Source organism: Poromitra crassiceps (genome assembly GCF_964638095.1).
Source record: "Poromitra crassiceps genome assembly, chromosome: 23".
NCBI classification, from domain to species: Eukaryota; Metazoa; Chordata; class Actinopteri; order Beryciformes; family Melamphaidae; genus Poromitra; species Poromitra crassiceps.
The window spans coordinates 9942219-9968802 of NC_139639.1; the positions used below are offsets into that span (position 1 = coordinate 9942219).

Sequence of the window (26584 nt, forward strand, 5' to 3'; positions counted from 1 at the left end):
GTGGGTAACCTCAGTTACTGGTCATTCTTAACCTCGTTGAAGTAGATAGTTGAGAACCTTCCAAGCGTGTTGGTTCTCAGGGACCTGAGTCTCTCCATCTGTACAACAGAGACCATGTCCATCAGCCACACCTGGAAAGAAGGTGAAGAGGAGGACTTCCATTCCTTCAGAATGAGTGTTTTGGCGACTGTTGTCCCCAATGTCAGACGAGTCACGCTCTTTCCATAAAGCCCACCAGCTTTGATATCTGTTGGCTGATTGTTGATATTTATAACAATATTGTGGCTTCTGGATGGACATTTTGCGGTCTACTGCCTGGAAGGGAGACAAAGATCGTATATTGAAGGCAAGAGCGAGGCTCTTATCCTTTTTGGACAACAGCGCTGCAGCCGTGATGTTGTTGGAGTGGAACAAGGTGTGTTTGACATGTTCTACGGGGGGCAGGAAAACTGACTGGAAGGATGGGGCTTTAAGAGACCAACCCAGAAGCCTGTGGGCGGGGCAGGCGCGCTCGTGGGGGCGGGGCAGGCGCGCTCGTGGGAGGGGGGGGGGGGGGGGGGGGGGGGCAGGCGCGCTCGTGGGGGCGGCGGCGGCCGGTGTCTCTGGGCCGTCATGAATCAGGCTCTCCGGGTGAAAAATGACCCTGGCTGTCCGGCGCTGGAGGATGAATTGACACTCAGGAGTTGAGGAGATCCGACGATTCAGCATAATGCTAAAATAAACCTATCAATCTCACAGAGACATCAATCACCACGTGACCTCAGAGGGGATACAGGTGTCAGGACACCACATACATGCAGTGACATGGGTGGCTCGTTTCATTCATACAAGTGTCTTATAGAGCCATGAGCGTAGATGTTTTTAAGGTGGGTGCACCTACAGCTGAGTGATATGGTATATTTATTTTACCCCATTTTTGAACATGCAGGGTATAGTCCACTACATTTCTATAAAACTCCCACAATGTGCAGGCTAGTCCACTAGACTTCTATAGAACTCCACAATGTCACAAAATCGACATCACAGGAGTGTGACGTTGAAATCAAACAGTGACCAGGCGTTGCGCTCTGGACGGGCAACAGCCTTTCCCTTTGACGCTGATGACCGGGGTTCGATCCCCTGTATTTTCAAAGTACATTTCAATCATGAGCCACATTACATTTTTTTAAAGAATGTTTTTCTGATTTAATCATGACAAAACCAATTCTCTAACATTCACTTTATTTTTGTTTTTGGTCTAAGCATAACCGTACGGGCTATGGTACGACTGTAAAGATCAAAGTGTAGGATGGAACAAGCTGCCTCGCACAAATATAGAAGAGTGGGATGAGAGGAGAATAGTGGAGCTGTCTTAGAGGCCTGACCTCCAAGCTTCTGGAGCTGGTCTCAGAGGGAGGTGAGGTGAGGAGAGGAGAGGAGAGGAGAGGAGAGGAGAGGAGAGGAGAGGAGAGGAGAGAGGAGAGGAGGAGACGTCACTGGAGCTTCAAGGAGAAGATGAACAAGCTGCAGAACGGCCATCCTCTGGGCAGAGAACATCCTGCCAACAAAGTCTGGCAGAATGTGGGTTTTTGTACCTTTGGGGAGGAGCATCACAAAGAAGGAGGAAGAAGAAAACAACAAACAAGCAAAACACAACAAGACAAAGTACAACTGGGCCACGGGCAAAGCAGACACAACTCCTGCAATGTTTCTCAGAAAGAAATGCAAACTGTATGAAGGAAAAGAACATGTATTTTCTCTGTGTGCTTTTTTAAATCATCAGTGGGATTTGAAGAGGTTTCAACGGCCCACAGGTCTTGAAACTCACTAAACACATAAATGACCATGACCCTTTCAGTTGAAGTCAGAAGAAAAAGAGAAGGAGAAACATGAACATTGTAGTTTTCAGCAGCACCAAGCCTCCACAAATCTGAGACAAGTCCTTTCTAGTTGTGAAAAAAGAAAAACGTGACAGCACCCTTGATGCACAGTCTTTGAGGAATGGGTTCAGAATCAGAAAGACTTTAATGATCCCGGGGGGAAATTGGGACAATACACATACACACTTTCCATTCCTGAGATACACACTTTTTCGAAACCTGAATTTCTTTTGAAATTAGTATTTCGATTTGGAATTGAAACAATATGTGAAATGATATTGGGTCTACAAATAATTATAACGTGCAGGAATACATATATTGGGACTGAACATGAATTGAGAGACTCATAATATTGTGGAAAGTTGAGGTTACAGGTTATGTCTGTAGAGAAGCAGCAAATAGACAAATGACATTTTACTTTTGGTCATATCAACTGTTCTCCAAGCTTCGTTTGTGAGACTTTTATTCCTTTCAAATAAAAGTTGGAGAGAGCTGGAAGCTTTGAATGGCTGGAATCAACTTCTTGCCAATTTGGCATTTTCCAGGCAGAACTATTGTACATGAAACTAAATCACATCAGTAGGGAAACAGGGAATCAGATTGTTGCTGTTGATAACTGCAACATCTCTCAACCAACAAGCTTGTTGAGTGTCCAAATATGGGCAGAGGAAATGGACTTGCGGTGACTATAGTCGATGGTGACGCTCAGCCTCCTCAGATCTACTTCTCTGCTGTGGGGATGACTGGATGTTCATATGAGCGGGGGGACATCAGGATCGTCGATGAACCCCTCAGAGAAGCGGGTGTGATCTGGGGCGTTGGGCGTGGGCATCCTGGGCTTTTCCAGAGGACCTGAGCGCCCCCTGGTGTCGGGGTAAGGGACGATGTTGGCCAGGTCCACGGTGGTCCGCCTGCTGGGGTCCACCTCCAGCCGCTCAGGCCCGGGACTGTTCCTGCACAGAGGGAATGTCGGTCAATAAACGAGGACAAATTGACACCTGACTTCCCTCCAATCATGCAAGGGTTTGAGTTTGACCTATGAACCATCTCTCTGAATGAGAATCACACAACAATAAATTCAGGATTACATTTGTGATGTTGCTGCAGAGACAAGTTGACGTCTTTGAAAGTTTGAAGATGTAATGGCATTCTACAAGGACAACAGGACTTCATACCGGAGTAAAACAAGCAATGAAGAAAGTGTGGGACCGACTACATCTTTACTTGATACGTAAATTATGCAACACATATGTTTTGTTTTGTTTTTGTTTTGTTTATTTAGCTAAGGAATATCTGGTGAGGTGAAATAAAAGAAGAAAGAAAAAAGGGAAAACGTGAAGTTGAGACAAATGTAACTAATATAATTTTGTGTGTGTATTATTCTTTAATTTACTTTAACTTGATGTATGTATGTTTATGTATAGGGGTTGGGATGGGGGGGGGATTAAGGGTGAAATTAATGAACATGCAAATTAATCAAGACTGTGATAACTGAATGTTTTATAACTGTATGTTTGTGAAAAAGGAAAATAAAATTGTAAAAAACAAGCAATGAACCCTAGACTATAAATATGACGGCACATATATGCATTGAACATGAGGTGTTCCATAACCAAGTCACAAACCTATATTGGTTTTCTATACTGCTTTCAAAGTAGGTGTGAAATGATAAATGACTGCGTGCCAGACATGCTTCATATCTTCCAAGGACATAAATGCTCTTTGGGTTCCCACGACGCACAGTCATGAATATCTGATGAAAGCACACTGCAAAAGATGCAGATACTTTTCTTCTTCTGATTTCCCCCACATTTTCTCCCCAATTGTACTTGGTCAATTTCCCCTGCTGCCCCGCCCCCTCTGCTGCTGCCCCACCCCCTCTGCTGCCCCGCCCCCTCTGCAAATCTGGGGAGAGCCATTACGGTAGACACACACATGCTTCCTCCGATACATGTGCAGCCGCTTCTTTTCATCCGACAGCGGGGAGCTTCACTGGCAGGACGTAGCACGTGGGAGGATCACGCTATTCCCACCAGTTCCCTTCCACCCACCGAACAGGCGCCCGGACCGACCAGAGGAGGCGCTGGTGCAGCGACCAGGACGCATTCCCTTCATTCCCGCTTCCCACCCGCAGACACAGCCAATTGTGCCTGTATGGACGCCCGACCAAGCCAGAGGTAACACGGGGGCGCGAACCTGCGACCCTCGTGTTGGTAGGGAGAGAATATACATGTACCGCTACACTACCCAGACGCCCAAAAGATGCAGATCTTAACATGTAATTTTATTTCATATTAGAAATTTCACAAACCGTGATTAGACAATTTGTCTTGGTTCAAAACAGTGCAACTTGTTTCAGCGACTTTCTTATCCTGTTTCACACTCCCAAGTCTCCTTCCTCCACTTGTCAGATTTCACAGAGTGTTTTGGAGAGTCAGGTCTTCTTGTTACCAGGCTGAGTTCAGCCCTGACAGCACCAACAAACACTTTGATTTAGACGGAAACGGTGGTGGGTTGTGTTACGCAAGCGTTGCACCTACTGTATCTGTTGGATCCACTGTGCACACGGCATCTTTAAACCGCGGGGTTTATATACACGTCGCCACTGATTGGCTAACACCTCTAACACCTCTAACACCTCTAACACCTCTGACACCTCTAACACCTCTGACACCAAATGAGAGACAACGTACCTCAAAGCCCGTCGCACACCGTTTGGAGGAAGCATGACGTTCAACCCGGAAACTGTAGCAAAACGGTGCGCCCTATTTTTTCATCTATATTATGTTGCAGCAGATTAAATTAGTTGAAATCACCTCCTTAACCAACAGATTGTCATCGCAGACGCAGAGAGGATATCTTTGTCAAAATGGACGCTATTCTTGGTGCAGTTGATACAGATCTGCATTTTAGCCCTGATGAAGGCCTTTCAGTCCAAACATGTTGGCATGTTTGATTAATTAAGCCACTATAATAAAGGCCTTCTATTTCCTTCCTCTGCGTGATGTTTCAAGTGGAGTGATATTTACATATAAGTGCTTTTGTTTGCACAACTTTAAAAAAGGCTTGGTCTTTTTCCTTGCCATCTATGGCTACTGTATGTTTACATGAACACAAATACCGTAATCCAATGATGATGCGATTAAGGCAGTAATGTGAGTTGTGTGGAGCCATGTAAACACTGCACTCTGATGATGTTAATGTGATTATGCTCATAGTCAGAGTTACCACCATCACTGTGCGATATGTGGAGTCCTGTGGGGTTTCATCACATTATGAAGGCATGGTTACACCTCCAGCTCATTTCATCCACTCACACCAACATCTATTGGTCATGTGGTGTGCTGTCCACAAGACTCCCAGAAGTGTCAGGAGGAAGGCGTTTTTCAGGAGGAACAGGCCGATCAAATATAGCAGCAGCAGATACGACACGGAGAAGAATCTGTTGATGTGTGAAGTGGAGGAATGCATTTAGAAACAACTCCTTCTGATTGATTCAAAATAATCAGAATAAGCACAAGCAGTAACCGGAGTTGAAAGGACTCATGTAAACATCTTCATCAGAGTTACGCCTTACTTTGATTATTACTGTGCATGTAAACAAAGTCTATTCTTTACTTCAAAGCAAAGACATGATTTAAAGAGAAATTAGATGTTAAAGGAATAGTTCGCCCAAAAATAAAAATTGTACGATCATCTAAACCCCCCGACTCCACCCCCCCCCCATGCCAAATGAAACACAGGTGAAGTTTGTCCATAATTATAACACACAGGGAGGTCACCAGCACACCTCCATAGCAGCCTTCTTCCAAAACAACTGAAGTCAGTGGGGACCAGTTCTTTAGAGTTCCAGAACAATAACAGCCAAACAGTCACCCTGTGAATAGAAAGACATACACACCATGAGACACATCAAGTCACCCTGTGAATAGAAAGACCTACACACCATGATTATGTTGCAAGTCAGTCAGCTGTAGTTCAGAAGTGATGGTGTAAATATGTCTTTTTGGAACTGTGAAGAACTGGTCCCCAGTGACCTGCTATGGATGGAGTTGTGCTGGCAACCTCCCTGTGTGTTGTATACACACCTGTGTTTCTCCTGGTGTGACGAGGGGGAGGAGATGTTTCTCCTGGTGTGACGAGAGGGAGGAGATGTTTCTCCTGGTGTGACGAGGGGGAGGAGATGTTTCTCCTGGTGTGACGAGGGGGGAGGAGATGTTTCTCCTGGTGTGACGAGAAACATCTCCTGGTGTGACGAGGGGGAGGAGATGTTTCTCCTGGTGTGACGAGAAACATCTCCTGGTGTGACGAGGGGGAGGAGATGTTTCTCCTGGTGTGACGAGAAACATCTCCTGGTGTGACGAGAGGGAGGAGATGTTTCTCCTGGTGTGACGAGGGGGAGGAGATGTTTCTCCTGGTGTGACGAGGGGGGAGGAGATGTTTCTCCTGGTGTGACGAGGGGGGAGGAGATGTTTCTCCTGGTGTGACGAGAGGGAGGAGATGTTTCTCCTGGTGTGACGAGAGGGAGGAGATGTTTCTCCTGGTGTGACGAGGGGGAGGAGATGTTTCTCCTGGTGTGACGAGGGGGGAGGAGATGTTTCTCCTGGTGTGACGAGGGGGGAGGAGATGTTTCTCCTGGTGTGACGAGAGGGAGGAGATGTTTCTCCTGGTGTGACGAGAGGGAGGAGATGTTTCTCCTGGTGTGACGAGGGGGAGGAGATGTTTCTCCTGGTGTGACGAGGGGGGAGGAGATGTTTCTCCTGGTGTGACGAGAGGGAGGAGATGTTTCTCCTGGTGTGACGAGAGGGGGAGATGTTTCTCCTGGTGTGACGAGGGGTGAGGAGATGTTTCTCCTGGTGTAACGAGGGTGGTGTAACGAGGGGGGGGAGATGTTTCTCCTGGTGTGACGAGAGGGAGGAGATGTTTCTCCTGGTGTAACGAGGGGGGGGAGATGTTTCTCCTGGTGTGACGAGGGGGAGGAGATGTTTCTCCTGGTGTAACGAGGGGGGGGGGATGTTTCTCCTGGTGTGACGAGGGGGAGGAGATGTTTCTCCTGGTGTGACGAAGGGGAGGAGATGATGACAGAATCTTCATTTCTGGGTGAACTACTCCTTTAAGGTGTCAAATGAGATGAAATCCCTTAAAAGGCACATTTCTTGCAGCCTGGAGTTGAGTTCAGAGTGACCCTTTCCTGGAGAGATGAACATCCATAAATTCATCTCTAGGGGGAGATGTTCCATTACAGCAGATGATCAGTTACCATTAAACCAGATTGATCCGCTCCTCTCCCGCCATCACTTCCATCCGCTAAAATGAGCTCATTCCATTCACCAATTAATCAATTAATATCACTTCAAACTGCGGGCCCCCATCCGCAAAATGAGATGAGTTGTGCAGCAAACGATTTGAAAGAGATCTCCGGGGGTTCCTCTGCTCATGGCATGTGTGTGTGTGTCGATTGGAATAATGTGAAGTCAACCGGTTGTGATATGTGACAGCTTGGGAGGCCAAGATTACAAAAAATGTTGGTTATATCATATATGATATTATATATATATATTTATATATGTGGGTATCACTCACTGCTAAGAACTGCATAGACCCGTTACATTTGAGCATTTAGCTCGTGCTCTTATCCAGAGACCTACAGAGATAAAAGTCAATATGATGGACAGCAATACTAACTAAAGGCCTTATTTTAAATAAGACAACATTCCCATTGATCTGTCTCCACGTCCCTCTGCGTCACTTTACTAACGCCAAAGCTACCCTTTTTCCTCATTTTTGGACATGTAGGGTAGTCCAGACCAGGGTAGACCAGGGGCCCTATCGTTGTACAGGCGCTATCGTTTGCGCAGCAGTTTGCCCACCTCTTATGCCATCTTCCCTGCGTCTTATGCTATCGTCTACGTCTGCTTCCACCATCCAGTTTTGCGCCGGGATCTAAGCACAGACACAGAGGTAGGCGTGTCCCAGGCGTGTCCGTGCTAAATACTGGCCTTTGCGTGCCTCTTATGCTATCGTCTGCCATATATATACACTATATATATATATATATATATATATATATACACACACTGTGTGTATGTATGTATATATATATATATATATATATATATAAATAAATATAAATAAATGTAGATTACAATGTACCCACTTCTCCAGGGACCACTACTCCACTGGTAAAGAGGCGGGGGGGTGAGTGAAATGACTGAAATAAACCAACTGAATGATTTGGCTGTATTTTGAAAAGTCTCTTTATTTATTTCAGGGTAAAAGCTGCCCTGACAAATTAAATTGGGCCCTAATTAAATAATAATAATGAAATAAGCCAAACAGAGTAGTTATCCAGACAGAGTGGCAGCCAGCAGCACAAGGCTACGCTCCAAGCTCTGTGCTGGAGAGAGAGAGGAACTCATTATCATCTGAATGAGCAAACACTCAGGAAACACAAGAAGAAGAAAAACCTTTCTATATTTACATAAGAAGTATCCAGCTCTCCTGAGTGCAATATGCTTCACTACACCAGCAGCATCAATTTGTCTTGGTAACATTGATGCAAAAGACATCAACACCAGTGCTGTACAATGTACATCAATCAACAAGGAAAGTGTAAATAAATGCAACAACGGGGTGTCGTTTGATTGGTTGGATCATTAGGACGATAATAACGCACACACACAACTTGACCTTTGCACTTTTGACAGTATTACAGTAAGCTGCTTTGCTGCCAATGACCCCGCCCCTTCACACTGTGAGGTGGTGTTAGTGTGTAGAGAGGTGGTGTTGGTGTGTAGAGCGGTGGTGTTAGTGTGTAGAGAGGTGGTGTTGGTGTGTAGAGCGGGCACGGCAGGCCAGACAAGTATGAATGAAAAGTGCTGATTTTCCAGGAAGTGCGCGGCGATTACAATGTAATCTCCCTGGGCAGCAGCAGCCTCCACACTCCATTACCCTCTGCATTCTGACATGTGTTTACTGAGAGGGGGAGGTGCTGCTGCTGATGGTGGTGGAGGGAGGTAAGGATGCTGGATTTGCCGTCACACGTGCATTCACCAGAGTGACGCCTCTGTATTATTCAGAGAAAATCACCACCGCTGCTGGAGAAAATGGGAAGTTGAAATGGCAGCATCATTTATGCCGTGTTCCTTCGCTCCTTCCCTCGACGATGAAAATGAGTGGAGGCCCTTTTTATGTATTTTGTATAATTCATGTGTTTCTTATGAACGATACGCTATTTATGCAAACGATAGCTTTAGAGCTGCACCCTGCTGCACTAGAAACACAACTAGGCCCAAAGCAGAGAAAGACACAAAACCAAACCACAGTTCAAGCCTGCGTCAACGCCGGCGCCATCTTGAAGCGTTGTTTGAGAAAGGATCGACCCGGTCGACACGTATATGAATAATAATAAAAAATGTGTATCAGCCTCGCTGACGTTCAATACCCGAGCGCACAAGACTGCAAGACTGTCCGGTAACGGTGAGTTTGACAATTTCGATCATTGTGAACCCAGATTGCTTTTCTGGGAAAGGACGCTGGATTCAGGTGGGATGATCTGAATATACAGCGTTCTGGAAAGAGCTACCAGAGTCAGAAACTAATAAATTCCTAGTTCAGACAGACCTTATGTAGTCTGGAGTGTGTCAAACAGTAATATCAGGCCTAGTTCAGATAGACCTTATGTAGTCTGGAGTGTGTCAAACAGTAATATCAGGCTCAATTGTTGAGTGTCTATATGGGATCAAATAACATAATCATAATCCCATAGGCATCCAGGAATTGAGCGATGGGGGTGGCTCTTTCCAAGCTTTGTCTGCGGGGAAGCCCACGGTCTCAGACTTTGAAAACCCCTGATCTAGATGGATAAATAGCACTACAGGTAAGAGGAAAAATATGTATTTTGGGTCCCTTTTGACTGCTTCTCTTTCCTAACTTGCTTCCCTTATCATACAGTACATGACTGCTCAAGACTCCTCAACAAATAACACACACACACACACACACACACACACACACAAAATACAGACACACACACATAATACAAAAACACAACCTCGTACAAGTCTGGAGTGCAACATGACTGACTGATTGTAATATTGACTGATACCCGATGCATAAAAAAATCTATCTCGCACATTTCATTTCATGGCAGCACCGTGCACTGCCTTTGCTCGTGTTCTTCATTGTTGTTTCTCTCTTTTCAAATGCACATTATTATTGCTCTTGTATGTTTCATATTTATCACATGTTGCTTTTTGCTGATATTTGATGTCCTGTGGAGCCTCCTGGCTTAAGAATTTCACACGAGTGCACTTACGCACGCGGGGTGAAAATCAACATGTTGAATGTGTTATCTGGGCACGGTATTCCTTGACTACTGGTTGCTTGTAATATAGACCCTTTTCACAGGGGCCATTTTGTGTCGAAAAGGCAGGGTAAACACAGGTGCAAGCAAAACACTAATGAGGGTTTCCAACTTAGACTCATGGAAGTTGGAAACCCTCATTAGTGTTTTGCTTGCCCCTGTGTTTACCCTGCCTTTTCGACACAAAATGGCCCCTGTGAAAAGGGTCTATTGGCAATCAACTGAAATGTATTGTTGTACTGTTTTAAGAGAAGTAGCTCCATGCATCAAATGTGAATCCAAACGGACTGAGAAAAGCTGGACTGGATGTTCCTTCGTAGATTTTCTTCTTTTTTTTAATTGACAGGATTGCTGCAGAGCTTAACGAAGCCATGATACATTAATTATAAGGGAGCGGGTGTGGAAGGGAGCGCTTTAAGATTAACGACTCCTCGGAGCCCCGGTCTAACTTTAGCCCCAGCGCTCATCTTGGTAACAGGCAGGTAAACCTAATCGTCAGCACTTCCCTATGCGAGATAGATGGAGCCATTAGTCCAAGGCCCTTCTCATAACACGCTGCCTGGTTAGGAAGTCCAAAATGGCTCCTGGAATAGGTCACTCAAGGCAAAGGCCCCCCGGTCATCATATCTCACAGGTAATGAGGTCTCCTAGCTGTCAACAGAGGCATAACATCGCTGCCGTGGTATCATCAGAATGGGAATATTATAATGAGATGGCCGGAGGGGCGAGAGTGATAACCGCCGATGCTGCACTATCGATCCAGCAATCTGACCCAGAGTGTGTGTGTGCAGGGCGGGTCGGGATGAAGGGGGTCAGGGCCTGCCTGGAGGACGGGGCACACCGCTGATGAAGGGGGTCAGGGCCTGCCTGGAGGACGGGGCACACCACATGAAACAAAGAGTCATCAGATGAGTCCTGAGGGACGCCGTCACCAGGTCACTTTCTTCTGTTTCTCACTGAGCTGTGCGTCGTTACGCCGTCGCTGCAGAGCTCCTGAGGGTCACTCGTCTTGCTCATTTATTTAATGATTAAAATGTAAATGTATCTGTAAAACCAAGCGGCAACCTCCCGGGATGAGAAATGAAGCCACCGCGTTAAGTGTCAAAAACGGCGCTTCCTGGCCACTGGAGGCTGGCTGCAAAAGCGAGTCCATCCCCATAGACCCCCATGTTAAAATGCCCGACTTTACAGCAGAAATAAGCATGTTTACAGCCCTGTTCAAAAAACAGTTTTGGTCTCTACAGCTAATATCCCTCTTTATGACAACTGTTTATGTAACACCCTCCCTCATTTACATTTCATTAAGGCTTAAAGTTATGCATAATTAAGGGCGTGGCTGCTTTGAGTGACAGGTGCCCACTAGCTGTCTGCGAGGCGTCATCTCCTCCCCAGCTCCACACTCGTCCAAATATGGTCACTTCCAAAAAAAACAAGATGGTGACGGTCAAAATGACAAACACAAGGCTTCAAAACAGAAGTCCACTTGTGTTACTGTGGCTGCATCCATTATTTGTATAGTCTATATGGTACAAACCAGGGTGGACTAGTGGTTCTAGAAGCCGTCCTGTATGCAACAGACCACAGGTTTGATCCCTGCAGAATACTAACTACTACCAAGTGTTTTTGAGAAACATGCTGAACCTGCAAGTTGCTCTGGGCAACAGTATTGTTTGTTTGTTTGTTTGTTTGATCAGTCAAACTACTGCACAGACATCAGCCATGCATCAATTAATTAGGATTATTCAGGATAACACATAAAGGTTTCCAAAATGTATTTCCAATGTGCTCCTCACTGGTTCAAAGGTTCACATGTACACTAAATGTAAGCCAATTAACTTCAAACACATTCACATCAAGATTTTGCTCTGCAGTTGAACGCACCTTGACCTCTGACCTTTCAGCTACACAGGATATGATCCCAGCAGCCTGTGGGTTTTAGATAAAGCTCCATATTGCATTTGATCACACAGTTCCCACCTCGCCCCCCCGTCGTGTCATCAAGCACAAAGCCATTCCAGAGCCCATCAGATCCCTCCCATCTGAGCCCGGGGGTCAAAGTTCACCCCTAATCATATCCAGACGCTGCAATAACCCGTGGGCCCGCGGCGGTGCTCAGCAGTCACCTTGCTGTAGCGCGGGAGCCGCTTAGCATTTTGATCTCATGTTTAATTTGAGCGTACAGGACGGCAGCCATGATGGGGCCAGCTGAAGGACACGCTGGGGCCCGCGCTCGTAAAGACATAATGATGTGACAGGCAGGCAGGTGATGAGCCAACGTCGCTCCAGGCAAGGAGAGAGAGCCACACAGGTGGTAAAGGGTACTGACAAATCCTACTCAAGTACAAGTACTGTAACTTTAGTGAAAATTTACTCGAGTATAAGTCAAATTACTAGTCCAGGAAATTACTCAAGTAAGATCAATTTAAAAGTACTCGAGTACTGTAAAAGTACATTTGCGTTACTCTAAAAATGTTTTATATTTGAATTATTTACCATAATAATTATATTTCACACATCCAACACATGTGACCAGTATGAAGCTGTGAGGTAAAGACTGAAGACAACATTAAACGCGTTCATTATTTGACTGCAGTGAGTAACCTCGCGGGGCTCGGGGGGGCGCTCTCTGTTCCCGTCCCGCTGTGATGCTGCTAACAGCAGCGTGGGCCGGGCAAGGTTATCTGCGTCCGGGCGGAGAGCGCTAGCATCGACTGAATGAATCATTCAGTGTTTAATATACAATAAGCCCTCTGTAATCAGGAGCACAGGGACCTGAAGGCCCGTTCAATTCAAGGCTGAACACACGGCAATTTAGCCTGGACACAAACAGTCACATGTCAGGAGATGATGTAGCTTCACCCTGACCTCCACTTTACATATTAATATACACACGTATTCAGCTACATGCAGGGTTCACTGCTGCTACCAATCATGCATACTATCATTAGAAAAATAATACTTTGACCGTGCTACAGTCTGTCAGCAGCAGACAGACAGATATGTAACAGCTGACATGACTAGTCATATTTATGCATATAGTAGTTTTCAACAAGGTTAGAAAGTGCTAAGAGTACAAAAATAAAATAATAATAATAATATGAATAATAATGAAATGAGTAAAAAGTAGGACTAAAACAAAATCACACCCAGGTGTAGCCTTCTTCGTCCTGGCCGGGGATGAGAGAGCCCCTCCACAGTGACATAGACACTAATGTCTTCTTCCTGGCCGGGGAGAGAGAGCCCCTACACAGTGACATAGACACTAATGTCTTCTTCCTGGCCGGGGAGAGAGAGCCCCTCCACAGTGACATAGACACTAACGTCTTCTTCCTGACCGGGGATGAGAGAGCCCCTACACAGTGACATAGACACTAACGTCTTCTTCCTGGCCGGGGAGAGAGAGCCCCTCCACAGTGACATAGACACTAACGTCTTCTTCCTGACCGGGGAGAGAGAGCCCCTCCACAGTGACATAGACACTAACGTCTTCTTCCTGGCCGGGGAGAGAGAGCCCCTACACAGTGACATAGACACTAATGTCTTCTTCCTGGCCGGGGAGAGAGAGCCCCTACACAGTGACATAGACACTAACGTCTTCTTCCTGGCCGGGGAGAGAGAGCCCCTACACAGTGACATAGACACTAACGTCTTCTTCCTGGCCGGGGAGAGAGAGCCCCTCCACAGTGACATAGACACTAACGTCTTCTTCCTGGCCGGGGAGAGAGAGCCCCTCCACAGTGACATAGACACTAATGTCTTCTTCCTGACCGGGGAGAGAGAGCCCCTACACAGTGACATAGACACTAACGTCTTCTTCCTGGCCGGGGAGAGAGAGCCCCTACACAGTGACATAGACACTAATGTCTTCTTCCTGGCCGGGGAGAGAGAGCCCCTCCACAGTGACATAGACACTAACGTCTTCTTCCTGACCAGGGAGAGAGAGCCCCTCCACAGTGACATAGACAGTAACGTCTTCTTCCTGACCGGGGAGAGAGAGCCCCTCCACAGTGACATAGACACTAACGTCTTCTTCCTGGCCGGAGAGAGAGAGCCCCTCCACAGTGACATAGACACTAACGTCTTCTTCCTGGCCGGAGAGAGAGAGCCTCTCCACAGTGACATAGACACTAATGTCTTCTTCCTGACCGGAGAGAGAGAGCCCCTCCACAGTGACTTAGACACTAACGTCTTCTTCCTGACCGGGGATGAGAGAGCCCCTCCACAGTGACATAGACACTAACGTCTTCTTCCTGACCGGGGAGAGAGAGCCCCTACACAGTGACTTAGACACTAATGTCTTCTTCCTGGCCGGGGAGAGAGAGCCCCTCCACAGTGACATAGACACTAATGTCTTCTTCCTGACCGGAGAGAGAGAGCCCCTCCACAGTGACATAGACACTAATGTCTTCTTCCTGACCGGAGAGAGAGAGCCCTTCCACAGTGACATAGACACTAACGTCTTCTTCCTGACCGGAGAGAGAGAGCCCCTCCACAGTGACATAGACACTAACGTCTTCTTCCTGACCGGGGAGAGAGAGCCCCTCCACAGTGACATAGACACTAACGGGTAGGAAGGGAGAGCTTATCCTGCTGGCATGTTTATCTGTTCTTGTCTGTTGCCTGCTTCTCCTCGCCTGCCCGTGCATTCTAAATGATAATGACGCTCCTATCAGCAGTACAGCTCGTGGGTGTAGGAGAGAATAGCTTGACAGTACCTTGTCTTCTCCTCGGGCCTGATGTTGTGACGCGCTCTGGCTGGACGTGGGCAGCTTCCGCTCACTTTGACTTCACCTTCAGCCTGAAAGAGACATGGATCAGATGTTTACGTGTAGCTTCTGCTAACGGCTTGTGGAAAACTCAACGTGTTTACTGGCGTTGTGGTGCAGGAGATATGAGAAGCCATACGGAGGATTGATAGCAGGCTGCAGTCACACCACCTGTCTCTGTGCTCCTTTATAGACACTATAAACACTTTCTTTATTATAGTTCTGGGTGCAAAACATCTGAGGGGCTGATCACACAGAGAGAAGTGTCGCTACAGACACATCCGCTTCAAAATGCAGACTATGTTCTTCAGAATGCCTACGTGTAGACAGACTATGTTCTTCAGAATGCCTACATGTAGACAGACTATGTTCTTCAGAATGCCTACATGTAGGCAGACTATGTTCTTCAGAATGCCTACATGTAGACAGACTATGTTCTTCAGAATGTCTACATGTAGACAGACTATGTTCTTCAGAATGTCTACATGTAGACAGACTATGTTCTTCAGAATGTCTACATGTAGACAGACTATGTTCTTCAGAATGTCTACATGTAGACAGACTATGTTCTTCAGAATGTCTACATGTAGACAGACTATGTTCTTCAGAATGTCTACATGTAGACAGACTATGTTCTTCAGAATGTCTACATGTAGGCAGACTATGTTCTTCAGAATGTCTACATGTAGACAGACTATGTTCTTCAGAATGTCTACATGTAGACAGACTATGTTCTTCAGAATGTCTACATGTAGACAGACTATGTTCTTCAGAATGTCTACATGTAGACAGACTATGTTCTTCAGAATGTCTACATGTAGACAGACTATGTTCTTCAGAATGTCTACATGTAGACAGACTATGTTCTTCAGAATGCCTACATGTAGACAGACTATGTTCTTCAGAATGCCTACATGTAGGCAGACTATGTTCTTCAGAATGTCTACATGTAGACAGACTATGTTCTTCAGAATGTCTACATGTAGGCAGACTATGTTCTTCAGAATGTCTACATGTAGACAGACAGACTATGTTCTTCAGAATGTCTACATGTAGACAGACTATGTTCTTCAGAATGCCTACATGTAGACAGACTATGTTCTTCAGAATGTCTACATGTAGACAGACAGACTATGTTCTTCAGAATGTCTACATGTAGACAGACAGACTATGTTCTTCAGAATGTCTACATGTAGACAGACTATGTTCTTCAGAATGTCTACATGTAGACAGACAGACTATGTTCTTCAGAATGTCTACATGTAGACAGACTATGTTCTTCAGAATGCCTACATGTAGACAGACTATGTTCTTCAGAATGCCTACATGTAGACAGACTATGTTCTTCAGAATGCCTACATGTAGACAGACTATGTTCTTCAGAATGCCTACATGGAGGCAGACTATGTTCCACTCACTTCTCAGTCTCTATCCCAGTGTCTTTAGAAGCTTTTCTGCTCGAGGCACCCCAAAGGGCAACCCAAGCTCTCAAGGCGCCACCCGTATAACATGTTGTCACTCTTATCACCCGTATAACACACGTTGTCACTCTTATCACCCGTATAACACACGTTGTCCCTCTTATCACTCTAAAACGTTTTTCATTTGCTAATGCCAAATGAAATTTGACAAAACAACTATATTAGTCATGAAATATTTATCAACAAAATAATTGAAACTAGGAATTAATTTGAAACTGTGAAATTACATCAACGCAGTAACACACCATTTAAACCAGACGGTCACCAAATAAAAAAATAGCTAATTGAAATTATAATTGTAATTGAAAAGAGGGAGAGTTAGAAAAGCGTGTGTGCATGTTTTGCTGCTCATGTATTTCTCTTTCTTAATCTGTATAGTGTGGCACAATTGTGCTTTAGGTAAAACAGTTGTCCAATGGTAAAGTATAAGGTCGAAAATGAATTGTGCAAAGGACAAATAATATGAAAATGAACAAGCAAGAATATGAAAATGGATTAAAAAAGCCACATTTTAAATTGCATTTTAAAAATCATCAGCATTAATTCATCAGTCTTTCATTTGTCAATTTAATTAACAGTTGTATTATCCAATGGCTCATTTATAAGCATTTCTATTAATAGGTTTATAAATACTGTAGTTTTATCAAACGGCTCATTTAAAAGCATTCTTTTTATTCTGGAACCTGTCTGGAAGGTGAATATGTACAGTAACCTAAGTAAATTACTGAGAATTACTGCTTGAATAAAGCCTTTTGTACATAATGCAGAGGGAAAAACGCACAGTAGATTGTGCACAGAAGAAATCCATTCAGTCAGCAGAGAAACCCTTATCCAAGGCAAAAGATTCCCAGAAGGAATCAAACAACTGAAATATAGAGACCGAATTGAGCAGACAATCAAATGCCATCACCTCGAAAACATCCCTGGATGAACAATGAAGCAGGACTTTTGCGCCTTGGAGGCGCCATGAAACCACCATGATATTGAAATCACCTTGATCACCATGAACATCTGGTAATTTCAAGACAATGCAGATGATGCACAACTTAATGACATCTGCAGGCAAAGTCATGAGTGTGACAGAGGCAGAAATGCTTGGCCACTAAATGTGTTAAATGTCTGCAGGGAATCATAAAGACTGGCTGCTCTCATTCCAGACAAACTGCACAGAATGTCTCATTTGTACCGTTCTGTTTTTACAGGACAGAAACGTCTGCCATCTTGTAAACAACAGCCCAGTTATAACATGGCACTAATGCTGCCTTCCAGACACCTGGGACGTGGGTGTTTCCCAGTGGAAAAGTCCCACCCCCCACCTTCAAAGCATTCCAGAGCACAAAGACAAAATGCAACCAAAAAACATGGCGGACCGCGACAAACTTTTTTTTGTTTGGCAAATAGCAAGACAGCTTAACACATTGACTGCCAGCCGTTTTTTTCTTGCTGTAGGTAGCTTCTGCCAAGCCGTTTTTTGAGGATTGTGGCTCATTTTACAAGCGCCGAGGATTATTTTCTGCTTGGAGTTTGTGAACATACAATATCTCAAAAGTACTAATAGAATGTGTACTTTCTCTGTCTAAAAGAGTTAGTTTGTAGAGTTAGTAGTTATGTAAGCATTATCAGTTGAATACAGCATGGTTTTAGCATGAGAAAAAATATTCAGAGATAAACGGCTTTTTGTGAAATTCGATAGAGCTGTCACTTTAACCATTCATTTTTGGCTCTCTCTCTCTCTCTCTCTCCCTCCCCCTCTCGCTCTCTCTCTCTCTCTCTCTCTCTCCCTTCCCCTCGCTCTCCCTCCCTCTCTCTCTCTCTCTCTCTCTCTCTCCCTCCCTCTCGCTCTCCCTCCCTCTCTCTCTCTCTCCCTCCCTCTCGGGAGGGAGACGCACTAGGTTTAATCCTAGTGAGAGGGGGAGAGGGAGAGAGAGAGAGAGAGAGAGAGAGAGAGAGAGAGAGGGAGGGAGGGAGAGAGAGAGAGCGAGAGAGAGAGAGAGAGAGAGAGGGAGAGAGCGAGAGGCAGGTTGCTTCAACTCCTCCCTCTTCTTGGCTGCCGCGGCCGTCACAGTCTCAGTGCTTTTGCTGCTCTCCTGTGCCTGTCTGCAGGCTGCTGTTTGAGGAAGTCGGCATGGACTCGCTCGCTTCTTGGGAGTTTTGGTTGAGAGAAGCTTTTGCGATTCTGGTCATATTTATGCTGCGTGTTTCAAAGTGTGTTCCACCTGTAATGTATTATGTAAATTTGCAATCCCGCATCGCCAGCAATCAGTGCGAAAACGAGAGCGTTTTCCCCCAACCATTTTCATGAGAATGTAATACTGTAAAATCGCCTTGCCATTTCCTTGAATGGCTTGCTCCCTTTTTCTTTGATTTCGCTCGTCTGGGGGAGCACTGTCAACACTTAGTGGGTCGTAAAATAGATTATACACATTCAATACCTCCAATAATTGTACAGGAGACGTAAAAGGGATTGATCAACGCCCCACCGTCAAAAAAAAAAAAACGTTTTTTTTGACGTATCCATACGTCGCTGGCAGTCAAGCGCTGGATTTTTTTTGACGTATGCATACGTCGCTGGCAGTTAACGTGTTAACAACGAGCAGAGCACCCTCCTTACATATTTAAATGAAAATGAGGAGCAGCAATGACACATAATGTAACAGACTCTATTATACATTTTATTTAGGTACTTCATACTTTGGACTACATACTCCATGGTTGCGGCCATTGTTGTGTGACGTCAGACAACTGATTCCAGCCCAGTGGGGGTAGATTTTTTGAAAGCCAATTGGAACAGCGGCTCTTTCTGGTTGCTAAGCAGCTCAAACATGTCCTGTTGCTCTGTGGGAGAGGGGGCGGGGCACTAGAGAATAAATTACTGAAAATATTTATCAATTATTGTTATGGGGGGAATTCACAGGTAAAGGTACACATAAAATGATAAATACATATATAAAATTAGGAAAAATAAATATAACTTGAATGTCTTTCCTTGCAGCAAGTTTTGTTTTTGTTTGAAGGTTTATATTAGCAAATATAACTTATTAATAATACATTCCTAAATGTATTATGAAAGTGTTTACAAAGACCAGGCCGTGCACAAGGCTGAGTTATGGGTAAGCAGAGCGATGATGTGAGTGTTTTGTTATGATCAGTGGAGAGCATTGTTTATCTCTAATTCATTATTGATTACTGTGTAATGGGACACTTACAGCCTCGGCGCTGTTCAGCAATTCTTTCTTTTTATTCACAGCTTGTATTCAAACCCCCTCGCCTAACACGCCTAACACACCTAACACGCCTAACACACCTCACGCAAGATTTTTTTTCCTACATTTTTTTTCCATTCCTGCGGCGCTCTATTGATGGAAGCCTTTGCAGTGACATGCAACACTGTTTGGATCTCATCTGCAATTACCACTCATTGCCATAGGTGTCACCCAAGAGAATAAAACTGAAATCTTAGAGCTTATTTAAACTCAGAACTATAAAAAAGAAAATAATAATAATAATAATAATAATAATAATAAAAATAGAAATTTCAATTGACCCTATTTGAATTCCAGGCAACCCCACTTAGGTTCGCGACCCTATAGTTGGGAACCACTGCTCTAGCATCTCAGCACCTACTGTAGATGTGTAAGTGTGCATACAGTACGTACCTTGGGCATGCTGAGGACCAAGTGTCCGGTGGTTTGAGACCTCTGGGCTGTGGAGCTGTCCGGTGTCACCTCAGCAGGCAGGACCAGCTGAAAGATCTGCACAGTCAATTATTCACAACTTTAATTAGCAAGATGAATGCCCCCATCCGCCACCCGCACCATCCAGTGTGTCAAATGACTTGAATCATTACTGTGCCTTTTTATAGGTACACTTTCCAGAAAGACTTAGGAGGGGTCCCAGAATAGCTCACAGCCAGAATATACTGCCGATCAATCACTGGAACGCAATTCTGTGAAAATAAAACTATTCATATGGATGAAATAATAGGTCATAAAAATTTAGCTTTTTCTCCCTTAATTTTTCAAACGACTTTTATTTGACACTGAGAGAATCTAGGGGAGTCATCCTTACAACAGAGACCACATCACACCAATCCTGGCTTCACTACACTGTAGCACGGTAGAAACCGGGCGAGCCAGCGAGGGGCGCTAGAGCGCTCTATTTCTAGTATAAATATACTTGAACTTGAACAATAGAGACTATAGAAAAGGTTACTTTGATATACACAGCCCTCCACAGCCCTGCAGGCTGTTTCGCTGTCAGGGTTACATGTCTCTGACCTGTGAAGCAGACTTGATGTACACAGCCCTCCACAGCTCCCCTAAATGAGCTCATATTAAAAAGGCATTGTAAAGATCTCTGCCAGGCTGATTGTATCACTGCATAAATCTCTGCCCCGCTCCAATCAGGCTGTGACCCCCTGGCATCAAACAGCCACCCAGGACTACACCAACGGCTGGGAAGAAAGGAAGCCACATGACACTCAGGAGTCTGGAGAACTGAAGGGAGCCATGATACTCAGGAGTCTGGAGAACTGAAGGAAGCCACATGACATCCAGGAGTCTGGAGAACTGAAGGAAGCCATGACACTCAGGAGTCTGGAGAACTGAAGGGAGCCATGACACTCAGGAGTCTGGAGAACTGAAGGGAGCCATGACACTCAGGAGTCTGGAGAACTGAAGGGAGCCATGACATCCAGGAGTCTGGAGAACTGAAGGGAGCCATGACATCCAGGAGTCTGGAGAACTACAAGAGGTGAGGTGAGGGAGAGAAGACCCAGACTGCACCAGCACTAGATCTCTGATCTGTTTGCTGAAGGGTGAAATGGGGAACACAGACAGGCAGACAGACAGACAGTCAGACAGGCAGGCAGGCAGGCAGGCAGGCAGACAGACAGACAGACAGACAGACAGACGCACGCACGCTGCACGGTGCTGCACACCTGGAGATAACCTGAGTGCTGCACGGTGCTGCACACCTGGAGATAACCTGAGTGTTTCCTGCATGGTGCTGCACACCTGGAGATAACCTGAGTGTTTCCTGCATGGTGCTGCACACCTGGAGATAACCTGAGTGTTTGCTGCATGGTGCTGCACACCTGGAGATAACCTGAGTGTTTGCTGCACAGTGCTGCACACCTGGAGATAACCTGAGTGTTTGCTGCATGGTGCTGCACACCTGGAGATAACCTGAGTGCTGCACAGTGCTGCACACCTGGAGATAACCTGAGTGTTTGCTGCACGGTGCTGCACACCTGGAGATAACCTGAGTGTTTGCTGCACAGTGCTGCACACCTGGAGATAACCTGAGTGCTGCACAGTGCTGCACACCTGGAGATAACCTGAGTGTTTGCTGCATGGTGCTGCACACCTGGAGATAACCTGAGTGCTGCACAGTGCTGCACACCTGGAGATAACCTGAGTGTTTGCTGCACGGTGCTGCACACCTGGAGATAACCTGAGTGTTTGCTGCACAGTGCTGCACACCTGGAGATAACCTGAGTGCTGCACGGTGCTGCACACCTGGAGATAACCTGAGTGTTTCCTGCACGGTGCTGCACACCTGAGATAACCTGAGTGCTTATGATGACATGCAGAACCACACCTCCAATGTATTATAAACCAGAGTTTTACTGCAACTACTCTCACACTCACACCCTTCATATTAGGGATGTACAATATATATTCAACCGATAAATTATCGGCCGATAATGGGACATTTATCTTTATCGACTATTATCGGTATCGGATATACAGTATACAGCCGATATATATTGACGGGGGGAAATGCATCATTGCACCTGACAGGTTACGCTGCCTGCTAAATATGGCCGCCCGCTCTGCCTGCTAAATATGGCCGCCCGCTCTGCCTCTGAGTGTAATCGTAGCAGTGGGCTGCCTGCCTGGCAGAGAGCCAGCTGCCTGTAAGCTGCAGGAGAAGTTCTTGGACTTGTCAGCACATCAACACCCTCAACAGTGAGAATCTCTGCTTACATCTAGTGTTTCTACAGGCCTGGAACACACACACACACACACACACACACACAACCCCCCTGCAGTTCAAGTAGATATCCTGCTAACTCAGCAAAATACATGAAATATCATGTTAACTCAGCGAAAAGCATGGCAATGTCATGCTGCCTCACTACAACACATGGCCATGTCCTCCTAACCCGAGGTAGTGGAAGCCACAATACTGATGTACAGTATGTCTGCAACACCTATAGCTTCAGATCCAGCACTTGGCTTGGTGTTGAGGAATGAATGAATGAATGAATGAATGAATGAATGAATGAATGAATGAAAATTTTATTTACGTGTCAGGACAATTTACATGACCCATCCCACATGGGATTATCAGACACATCAACATACAGTTATTTCCATATCTATTACGGTGCTTGAACAATACAAAACCGTACAAACACACACACAGCAGCACGCGGCATCAGCAGCAAAACACAGATTTAACTACAATGTGTATTAAGTAAAATATATGAATTATCTATCATATGTCATCTTTTTCCTCCTATCCCACGCATGAGAGATATATTCGGAAAAAGCAAAGATGTTATCAAAAAGAAATTCAAGTATGGCACCTTCTTCAAAATCTAACAGGTTTAACTCAGGGGAGTGAACTTTTTTAAATAGTGTATCTCGTAAGTCATGATACAAGGGGCAGTACAAAATAAAGTGAAATTCATTCTCCACTTCCATCAATTCACAATATTCACAAATCCTATCCTCCTCCGCCGTCCCTCTGTATCTGCCTGTTTCAATATGTAAAGGCAGAATACCACATCGTAACTGAGCACATAAGGACCTCTTACTTTTAGGTAAATTAAACATCACATATTTTTCACATTTAAATTCATTTTTAAATAAACAGTAAGTTCTTAATTTTGGCTTCTGCCATAGTTCTTCAGTCCAAGATTGTAACCAGTTAGCGCGGATCTGAGATTTAAACGACTCTACATTTATACACATTCTTTGAGAGTAATATTCTCCAAAACCACACTCCTGAAACAAGTCATACATATCTGAGACCCACTCCCCTTCAACAGACAAGTCCCAGAGGAAAATCTGACTAGCAACCCTATTGGATGGTAGGTCCAGCAATCTGTTCCAGAGGTTCACCATACTGATTTTCCATCTGATCACACAAGGGTCCCACCCCATTTCTCCACTAACTGCTGGAAGAGGAGCATATTTATGAAGACCCAAAAAAAAGCGAATTGCCCGGTTCTGGATACGTTCGCTTAACAGAAAACGTTTACCGCCCCAAATACCAGAAACATAATCTAACACAGGGCATACACAGGAGTGATACAGTTTTGAATAAGTAAGATAGCCCAAGTCCCTCAGAACTTTGGTCTTACCTATAACACCTCCTAGAGCCCTGCTGGCAGAGTCTGCCAACATAGAAACACCAGGCAAAAAAGACAAGTGGTCATCCAAAAATAAACCCAGGTACTTGTATTTGTCAGTGAATTCAAGCTGTGTGTCACCAATAGAAAACACAAACTGACTTCTTGCGACACCCGGCTTTCTGAAGTGCATTATTTGTGTCTTCCTTTGGTTAACGCACATCTTCCACCTGTTACACCACTCGTTAACACAATTCAACATCACTTGCAGATCTTCTTCACATTCTGAAAGCAAAATAATATCGTCTGCATAAAGAAGGATGCTTAAGAGTACCTGGCAACATGAAACCCCTTTCCCCAGCTGTTTAACTTCTCTAGCCAAATCGTTTATGAAAACTGCGAACAAGGTTGGAGAAAGAATGTCCCCTTGTTTGACACCAGAGGGCGCTGGAAACCACTCTGTGAGATAATCATTCACTCTGATGCAAGCCAAAGGGGCTTCGTAAATAGCAGTAATCGCTTTGTGAAACTTTCCATTTATCCCGATTTGGTGAAGCTTGTGTTTAAGGAGGATGTGGTCAACAAGATCAAACGCCTTCTGGAAATCAATAAAACAACAGAAAGTGGGTTTTTTAAGCTTCATTCTAGTCCTAACTACAGTGGTCACAACATAAATGTGATCAATGCAGGCTCTTCCTTTTCTGAAGCCGTTTTGCTCCTCTTCTAATAATCCGTTATGCTCTAAGAAATGCGACAGTCTATTATTCAAAACAGAAGAATATAATTTATAAACAGTGCTTAGTAAGCTAATTCCACGATAATTTAGTGGAATCCTGGGGTCATCCTTTGGGGATTTTGGTATTGGAGTTATAATTGATTTAAACCAGGCAGATGGAACCAGACCATGATCAAAACAAGTATAAAAAAGATGAAATAATAAATCAAACAGCTTAGGGTCTTTGAGCACTTCATTTGAAAGCTCATCTATACCGACGGCCTTTTTTAACTTTGCCGAATGAATGACTTTCATCACCTCCTCTCTACATACAGCACCATTTAGAGGAATAACACTGTTGAGGAGGGCGTAACCCCCCTCCAAACCGAAAGACAAAACCGGGGAGACACCCGCAACATTTTGACTCCTAGAGAATAATCCGGAGAAGGCCTCCTCCCACACTTTCAATACCTTCCCCAGGTCTGATGTTAATTCCCCTTCACTCCACACCTGCATGGGAATCTTTTTCTGTCGCTTAGGCCCCAGGTTATTTATCTCACGCCAAAACTGTTGCGGGTTCTGAGTTTGTAGTTGATCAATTTGTAAAATCTGACCTCTCTGATATTTACGTTGAGGAAGTGTGAGGAACTTGAACTTCGCAGATCAATAATATTTCTCGAACCTATATCAGTCAATGCAAGCGTGCAAACCAACACGACGTTTCGCTGAGCGTTATTGCGGTGTTTATTTTTTCGGACCAAGGTCGATTTTTCAGAAATTCGCTTCCTACCTGTAGGCTACACATCTGTTGCTGTGATTGACAGGTGGGTGAAAGATCGTATATTTGCATCATTCTTGGTGTGTAACAGCCTTGAGGCTGGAAAAAGGAGTCTCTCTTATTTTGGCCCTTGGTCCTGGAACGACCTCCAAGTTGCACTGGATTCTCTTATCTCCTTGGCTAGTTCCAAACAAAGGATCACTGAGGTCCTCGCCATTAGCTGGTCCTGTCAGCTGGTCCTGTCAGCTGGTCCTGTCCATTAGCTGGTCCTGTCAGCTGGTCCTGTCAGCTGGTCCTGTCCATTAGCTGGTCCTGTCCACATGTGTAACTCAAAATGCTACGTCCTCGGACATGTGCTTTTTGTTACTTTTCATTTATTTCAATTGTTCAAGCCAAACACACATTTGAGCAGGCCCGGTTTTACAGGGGTGCAAAAGCACGCATTGCACCCTTATGTTAATTGTCTGCATGCTCAGTTGAAAAGAGTGGTACTTTTTTTTTTTTATATAAATGCTGCAGCTGCACACTTACTGTTTAAACTTGAATTATAATTGTTGTTTTTCTTTGTTCTTTGATGTGAATTTATGGCTTTTTGGCACCTACATGTAACCTTTTAAGGTTGAGATAATTGTATTATCATTATATGGTCCAAATATTTCAGTAAAGCACTTGAAACACTTGAAATATTCTTGCTTGGCTGGTATCATTCTATTTGAAATGATGGTAAAATGCATTATTTTTAGTTAAAATAACATGTCAAATTTTTCGGGCGGCCCGTGCATGTGCACCCCTTCCTGCCTAGGATGCATCCCTAGTCATCTTGTTCTGGAACCGGCCCTGCATTTGAGGAATCAACATGGTCACTCGAATGCCCTTTGTAAATGATGCTCAACTTGAAGAAATCCTCAGCGAGTCAGTGAGCTCCTACCTTTCCTTTGACGTTGACTCTGGCGTAGGTGGGATGAACATCGACGTCCAGCAGAGACGAGTCCAGATGTCTGAGTGGAGTTATGGGAAGTGAAGGTCAGTTTATATAGGAAACAGCTGGTGTCCTTGTTAACGGCCTCGCCCGTTTAACAAGGACGCTGAAATGAAACGTGTGGGTTCAGCGTCGGTTGAGCGTTGCTTCGGCGTCTGGTGTGAACGTGGGCTTAGGTGTGGTATAATGAGCATAATACTGTATCATGGCCTGTCGTGATCTATTGCTTAAGTGGATTTTTACAGACGAGTATATATACATGTACGGTAAGTGTTTGA

At 44.9% G+C, this 26584-nt stretch overlaps 1 protein-coding gene across 1 annotated transcript in view; it reads right to left on the reverse strand.

The window, feature by feature from the left end:
- Positions 1-2131: 2131 nt before the first annotated feature.
- The window catches only part of dnaaf11 (dynein axonemal assembly factor 11), a 38718-nt gene continuing 14265 nt past the window's right edge, over positions 2132-26584 (reverse strand). The window contains exons 9-12 of the mRNA XM_083658875.1: positions 26256-26325; positions 20128-20223; positions 14940-15022; positions 2132-2812 (exon numbers count right to left, since the gene is read on the reverse strand). Of these exons, the coding sequence (XP_083515001.1) occupies positions 2611-2812; positions 14940-15022; positions 20128-20223; positions 26256-26325 (451 nt within the window). The 3' untranslated portion in view covers positions 2132-2610. The remainder of the gene's footprint in view (positions 2813-14939; positions 15023-20127; positions 20224-26255; positions 26326-26584) is intronic.